The sequence below is a fragment of the Oncorhynchus clarkii genome, chromosome 17 (genome assembly GCF_045791955.1).
Source record: "Oncorhynchus clarkii lewisi isolate Uvic-CL-2024 chromosome 17, UVic_Ocla_1.0, whole genome shotgun sequence".
Classification (NCBI taxonomy): domain Eukaryota; kingdom Metazoa; phylum Chordata; class Actinopteri; order Salmoniformes; family Salmonidae; genus Oncorhynchus; species Oncorhynchus clarkii.
In genome coordinates, this window is record NC_092163.1 from 8,279,462 (window position 1) to 8,286,961 (window position 7,500).

General features: G+C 47.2%; 1 protein-coding gene across 2 annotated transcripts in view; it reads right to left on the bottom strand.

The window, feature by feature from the left end:
* The window catches only part of LOC139370168 (armadillo-like helical domain-containing protein 3), a 56,942-nt gene that overhangs the window by 35,339 nt on the left and 14,103 nt on the right, over positions 1–7,500 (bottom strand). For both annotated transcript variants that reach the window (XM_071109494.1, XM_071109495.1), the window contains 6 exons: positions 6,446–6,506; positions 6,214–6,260; positions 5,919–5,994; positions 4,501–4,594; positions 1,533–1,634; positions 101–159 (listed from right to left, as the gene is read on the bottom strand). In XM_071109494.1, the coding sequence (XP_070965595.1) occupies positions 101–159; positions 1,533–1,634; positions 4,501–4,594; positions 5,919–5,994; positions 6,214–6,260; positions 6,446–6,506 (439 nt within the window). The remainder of the gene's footprint in view (positions 1–100; positions 160–1,532; positions 1,635–4,500; positions 4,595–5,918; positions 5,995–6,213; positions 6,261–6,445; positions 6,507–7,500) is intronic.

The following is a 7,500-nucleotide window of genomic DNA, read 5'->3' on the forward strand; positions in this document are numbered from 1 at the left end:
GTACATACCTCCGTCACACAGGTGTACATACCTCCGTCACACAGGTGTACATACCTCCGTCACACAGGTGTACATACCTCCATTATACAGGTGTACATACCTCCGTTATACAGGTGAGGATGATGAGACAGAGTCTGGCACTGTTGAGTCTGTGTTCATCTGGAGAGAGAGAGAGAGAGAGAGAGAGAGAGAGAGAGAGAGAGAGAGAGAGAGGAGATACAGAGAGAGAGAGAGAGAGAGATGGTGAGAGAGAGAAAATTAATCTGGCACTATTCATATGGAATAAGGAGAGGGGAGACAGGAAGGATGAGAAAGGACAGATGAGGGAGAGAGATACACATTGATGGAGAGATGTGGACTGAAAAAGAGCTCAATGAAAAGGCAAAGTAGCAAGAATTGGGAAGGAGAGAGAGGGAGGACAACTTGACAGCTGGTATTTTGAGAAGAGGATTGAGAGAAGTGGGGCAAGAGAGGAGAAGAAAGGGAGGAAGAGAGGAGAAGAAACCGGGGAAGAGAGGAGAAGAAAGGGGGAAGAGAGGAGAAGAAAGGGGGGAAGAGAGGAGAAGAAAGGGGGGAAGAGAGGAGAAGAAAGGGGGAAGAGAGGAGAAGAAAGGGGGGAAGAGAGGAGAAGAAAGGGGGGAAGAGAGGAGAAGAAAGGGGGGAAGAGAGGAGAAGAAAGGGGGGAAGAGAGGAGAAGAAAGGGAGGAAGAGAGGAGAAGAAAGGGGGGAAGAGAGGAGAAGAAAGGGGGAAGAGAGGAGAAGAAAGGGGGAAGAGAGGAGAAGAAAGGGGGGAAGAGAGGAGAAGAAAGGGGGGAAGAGAGGAGAAGAAAGGGGGAAGAGAGGAGAAGAAAGGGGGGAAGAGAGGAGAAGAAAGGGGAAGAGAGGAGAAGAAAGGGGAAGAGAGGAGAAGAAAGGGAGGAAGAGAGGAGAAGAGAGGAGAAGAAAGGGGGGAAGACACACAATTGGCCCAGCGTCGTCCGGGTTTGGGTTTGGCCGGGCTAGGCCGTGATTGTAAAAAATAATTTGTTCTTAACTAACTTGCCTAGTTAAATAACGGTTAAATAATTAAAAAATGTTTTAATGATTGATGACAGACAGACAGACAGACAGACAGACAGACAGACAGACAGACAGACAGACAGACAGACAGACAGACAGACAGAGACAGACATAGTGAGAAAGAGATAGTGAGAGAGAGATAAGGAGGTAGTGAGAGGTAGAGAGAGAAAGAGATAGGGGTAGAGGTAGAGAGAGATAGTGAGAGATAGTGGTGGAGGGATAGAGATAGAGAAAGCGAGATAGGGGTAGAGAGAGAGATAGTGAGAGATAGTGGTGGAGAGATAGAGAGAGGTAGAGATAGAGAGAGAAAGAGATAGGGGTAGAGAGAGATTGGTGGAGAGATAGAGAGTGGTAGAGAGATAGAGAGAGGTAGAGAGATGGAGATAGAGAGATAGTGGTAGAGATATAGAGATAGAGATAGTGGTAGAGAGATAGAGAGAGGTAGAGAGATGGAGATAGCCGTGTATTTAAACCTTTGGTGTCCTGCATGACGATGGAGGAGTACTTGAGGAAGGTGATGAGCAGGTTACTGGTCTGAAGGTTAGGATCCAGGGGAAGTTCTGAAGAGTTCATCACTGGAAAGCAGGACACACAGCGTTGGTTCAACATAATACTAATGCTATGTTGAAATGTTGAAAGATCCATTTGGGTAACAGCTAAGAACTTTACTGTGATTGTTTTCAAATGAAACGGTCAAAAATAAACTAAAATATCTTCTTGGCATGAAGCAAGGATTTAGCTAGGACAGTCTGGGAGGGGTCTGGGTGGGGAGGGGGAACCTGAAAATGTGTCGTGGTTGGCAGAAAACTCCAGGGAGAGACCCCTCAACAACTCCAGGGAGAGACCCCTCAACCCCTCAACAACTCCAGGGAGAGACCCCTCAACCCCTCAACAACTCCAGGGAGAGACCCCTCAACCTCACAACAACTCCAGGGAGAGACCCCTCAACAACTCCAGGGAGAGACCCCTCAACCCCTCAACAACTCCAGGGAGAGACCCCTCAACAACTCCAGGGAGAGACCCCTCAACAACTCCAGGGAGAGACCCCTCAACAACTCCAGGGAGAGACCCCTCAACAACTCCAGGGAGAGACCCCTCAACCCCTCAACAACTCCAGGGAGAGACCCATCAACAACTCCAGGGAGAGACCCCTCAACCTCACATCAACTCCAGGGAGAGACCCCTCAACAACTCCAGGGAGAGACCCCTCAACAACTCCAGGGAGAGACCCCTCAACAACTCCAGGGAGAGACCCCTCAACAACTCCAGGGAGAGACCCCTCAACAACTCCAGGGAGAGACCCCTCAACAACTACAGGGAGAGACCCCTCAACAACTACAGGGAGAGACCCCTCAACAACTACAGGGAGAGACCCCTCAACCTCACATCAACTCCAGGGAGAGACCCCTCAACCTCACATCAACTCCAGGGAGAGACCCCTCAACCTCACAACAACTCCAGGGAGAGACCCCTCAACAACTCCAGGGAGAGACCCCTCAACCTCACAACAACTCCACTGCAACATCCATCACTGGTAGGGAGAGAAACACGGCCATTCATGTTCAACAACGTTAATTTAACTTCATAGTAACGTTAATGGAATGTTATTTGAATGTTGAACGTTCGACCTAATAATGAGCTTTACTGTCGGTAGAGACAAGAAGTGAAGCTATGAAGTGATCCACTATTAGCTAGTCAAGACGCTATACGAGACAGTCAGGTGGATCTCACATCCCAGAGGCTAGTTTCACAGATAAAATAGGAGCCAACAACTTCTACTCCACCCCAGTCTCCTCCCTCCATTTTGATTGGTCCTCATCCCACCTTCCCTCCAATCCTGGATCAGGTCCAAGACGACTGGTTATGACATCATGACCATGAGCCAGCCAAGCACATGGTCCACAGGGGGGAAAAGGGTGTGTGTGTGTGTGTGTGTGTGTGTGTGTGTGTGTGTGTGTGTGTGTGTGTGTGTGTGTGTGGTGACATGGTTCTCTACCTGAAAGATTCATCTGTATTTGAAGCCAGTTCCGTTAATATTTCATTCAGCAAATGGCTTTTAGCGAGAAACACACACCATGCATGTTTTAACAGTTACATTGCACGTGAACTGAACAGGTTCAGATTGTGTGTGTTCGTGTGGCGCACGTGTATGGAGGGGTTATCAAAAATGGACGGCCAAAAACAATGACGAGAAACGTATTTCTTTAAAACAGAATGTTTCAGACGCTTGTTAAAATGTTTCCTCCTATGTCCACTGGTTTTAAGGGGGAAGGGGAACTAAAGGAGTGGAGGGGAACTAAAGGAGTGGAGGGGAACTAAAGGAGTGGAGGGGAACTAAAGGAGTGAAGGGGGACTAAAGGAGTGGAGGGGAACTAAAGGAGTGGAGGGGAACTAAAGGAGTGGAGGGGAACTAAAGAAGTGGATTGGAACTAAAGGAGTGGAGGGGAACTAAAGGAGTGGAGGGGAACTAAAGGAGTGGAGGGGAACTAAAGGAGTGGAGGGAAACTAAAGGAGTGGAGGGGAACTAAAGGAGTGGAGGGGAACTAAAGGAGTGAAGGGGGACTAAAGGAGTGGAGGGGAACTAAAGGAGTGGAGGGGAACTAAAGGAGTGGAGGGGAACTAAAGGAGTGGAGGGGAACTAAAGGAGTGGAGGGGAACTAAAGGAGTGGGGGGGAACTAAAGGAGTGGAGGGGAACTAAAGGAGTGGAGGGGAACTAAAGAAGTGGATTGGAACTAAAGGAGTGGAGGGGAACTAAAGGAGTGGAGGGTAACTAAAGGAGTGGAGGGGAACTAAAGGAGTGGAGGGAAACTAAAGGAGTGGAGGGGAACTAAAGGAGTGGAGGGGAACTAAAGGAGTGGAGGAGAACTAAAGGAGTGGAGGAGAACCAAAGGAGTGGAGGAGAACCAAAGGAGTGGAGGAGAACCAAAGGAGTGGAGGAGAACTAAAGTAGTGGAGGAGAACCAAAGGAGTGGAGGAGAACCAAAGGAGTGGATTGGAACTCAAGGAGTGGATTGGAACTAAAGGAGTGAAGGGGAACTAAAGGAGTGGAGGGGAACTAAAGGAGTGGAGGGGAACTAAAGGAGTGGAGGGGAACTAAAGGAGTGGAGGGGAACTAGGAGGGGAACTAAAGGAGTGGAGGGGAACTAAAGGAGTGGAGGGGAACTAGGAGGGGAACTAAAGGAGTGGAGGGGAACTAAAGGAGTGGAGGGGAACTAAAGGAGTGGAGGGGTCTTGGTTGACTCTGGCCAACCGTTCCATTTTCCAGAATTACCCCAGTAACAGAAAACAGGAAAGATTAAAAAAATAGTAACTACATCAATTTAAACACTAGTGATTATTACTACTAATAAAGGTTTCATTTCATTCACTCATTCAGTCAATAATTAATCTGTAAATGTCATTCGTTCATGGACAGAGTCCGGACCAATCATGTTACTCACTGTCCATAGAGAGCGGGGTTGTGCCAAGCGGCGTCGTGGGAGTGGTCGGAACAGGGGTGATGGGTGTGGTCGGGATGTCAATCTCTGGGTGACTCTGTTGATTGACAGGTGACAGAGCAAATGAGTGAGGAGAATAAAGAGAGGTAGAGGAGGCAGACAGAAAGATAGTGGGATTAGAGGAAGAGAGAACACATGACTTTCAAGGAAAGCTGAGCAGATGAAACCGGAACAAAGACAATTCCCCCTATTTGTTCTCCTCTCCTCCTCTCTCCAATCAGCGTCAGGTCATTCTATACAACACTATCAGACATCAGAGATGCTGGCATCTGATAGAACTAAAACACTGACTTTAGAAAAAGAACCAATTACCCCTCCCCCTTCTTTATCTCCGCCCTCACCCTCTCTCTCTATACCTCCCACCCTCACCCCCTCTCTGCCTTCCACCCTCACTCTCCCCCTCTCTCTCTCTCTCTGCCTCCCTCACTCACACCCTCTCTCTCTGCCTCTCGCCCTCACCCTCTCTGTCCGCCTCCCTCCCTCACCCTCTCTGTCCGCCTCCCTCCCTCACCCTCTCTGTCCGCCTCCCTCCCTCACCCTCTCTGTCCGCCTCCCTCCCTCACCCTCTCTGTCCGCCTCCCTCCCTCACCCTCTCTGTCCGCCTCCTCCCAAGCGGAGGAAGGAGACAATCAACTTCTTTGCCTCAAAGCCAAAATATATTTTTTAAATAGAATACATTTTGTTTCTATAAATAGTAGTTTAACTTCACCTGAGCGAAAACAGGAGAAAATAGAAAAAAAGATAAAGTAGAAGAAAAAGTTGTTTCTAGGGACAGTAGTAGTAGTTTTGTTTCTAGGGACAGTAGAAGTAGTTTTGTTTCTAGGGACAGTAGTAGTAGTTTTGTTTCTAGGGACAGTAGTAGTAGTTTTGTTTCTAGCGACAGTAGTAGTAGTTTTGTTTCTAGGGACAGTAGAAGTAGTTTTGTTTCTAGGGACAGTAGTAGTAGTTTTGTTTCTAGGGACAGTAGAAGTAGTTTTGTTTCTAGCGACAGTAGAAGTAGTTTTGTTTCTAGGGACAGTAGTAGTAGTTTTGTTTCTAGGGACAGTAGAAGTAGTTTTGTTTCTAGGGACAGTAGTAGTAGTTTTGTTTCTAGGGACAGTAGTAGTAGTTTTGTTTCTAGGGACAGTAGAAGTAGTTTTGTTTCTAGGGACAGTAGTAGTAGTTTTGTTTCTAGGGACAGTAGTAGTAGTTTTGTTTCTAGGGACAGTAGAAGTAGTTTTGTTCCTAGCGACAGTAGAATTAGAATTGTTTCTAGCGACAGTAGAAGTAGTTTTGTTCCTAGCGACAGTAGAATTAGAATTGTTTCTAGCAACAGTAGAAGTAGTTTTGTTCCTAGCGACAGTTGAAGTAGTCTAAGTCACCTGAGCGAGAACAGTGATGAAGTTGCGGTTGAGGTGCACGGCCTCGTACAGCGCCAGCAGAATCGCCTCATTGGTCCTGGGGGAGGTCAGAGAGGGGTCAAAAGTCAATATCAGCCAATTAGAATAATGGTTCCAGATTGTATTTGTGACATCACACTGACTAAGGGACCAGAGAGGTTCCAATCATTCTGCTTAGATGAAGTTGTCCTATAGACACTGAACTACAGTCAGGTCTGTGTTTTTCACCTACTAGATCTGTGGCTAAGGGCAACTTCTACTCTAAGCATGTACTTACTGTACTGAGAGCTTCTCATCTGCATCTGCAATGAACATACTGCCCACCTGTGGACAAGACAGGAATTACAATGAGAGAATGTTGACAAAATTGACAGTTGTTTAGGAGAATGATTGGTTGTTGCGGTGTGTTGGTGGGTCACATAGATCAATAGACTAGACTTAATCTGTGTCTGGGAAAGTGGCCCAATATGTTGTACTATATTTCATTGTAGGATCAGATGTGTTCTTACCATACTGGTGAGTGTAGAGAAGAACCCTCCATGGTTCTCCTCCTCTTTGTCTTTGTACTGTCTGGAGACAGACACAGGGAGAGAACATGACAATCAACATAAATGTCTGCCCTGGGGTTATGAGTATATGGATGGACATGAAATATCTCATCATCTGTTACTTTAATGTGATCTGTTTCTAAGCAGACAGACAGCTCTTCCTGTTTCTAAGCAGACAGACAGCTCTTCCTGTCTCTAAGCAGACAGACAGGTCTTCCTGTCTCTAAGCAGACAGACAGCTCTTCCTGTTTCTAAGCAGACAGACAGGTCTTCCTGTCTCTAAGCAGACAGACAGGTCTTCCTGTCTCTAAGCAGACAGACAGGTCTTCCTGTCTCTAAGCAGACAGACAGGTCTTCCTGTCTCTAAGCAGACAGACAGGTCTTCCTGTCTCTAAGCAGACAGACAGGTCTTCCTGTCTCTAAGCAGACAGACAGGTCTTCCTGTCTCTAAGCAGACAGACAGGTCTTCCTGTCTCTAAGCAGACAGACAGGTCTTCCTGTCTCTAAGCAGACAGACAGGTCTTCCTGTCTCTAAGCAGACAGACAGGTCTTCCTGTCTCTAAGCAGACAGACAGCTCTTCCTGGTTCTAAGCAGACAGACAGCTCTTCCTGGTTCTAAGCAGACAGACAGCTCTTCCTGTTTCTAAGCAGACAGACAGCTCTTCCTGTTTCTAAGCAGACAGACAGCTCTTCCTGTTTCTAAGCAGACAGACAGCTCTTCCTGTTTCTAAGCAGACAGACAGCTCTTCATGTTTCTAAGCAGACAAACAGGTCTTCCTGTTTCTAAGCAGACAGACAGGTCTTCCTGTTTCTAAGCAGACAGACAGGTCTTCCTGTTTCTAAGCAGACAGACGGCTCTTCTTGTTTCTAAGCAGACAGACAGCTCGTCCTGTTTCTAAGCAGACAGACAGCTCTTCCTGGTTCTAAGCAGACAGACAGCTCTTCCTGTTTCTAAGCAGACAGACAGCTCTTCCTGGTTCTAAGCAGACAGACAGCTCTTCCTGTTTCTAAGCAGA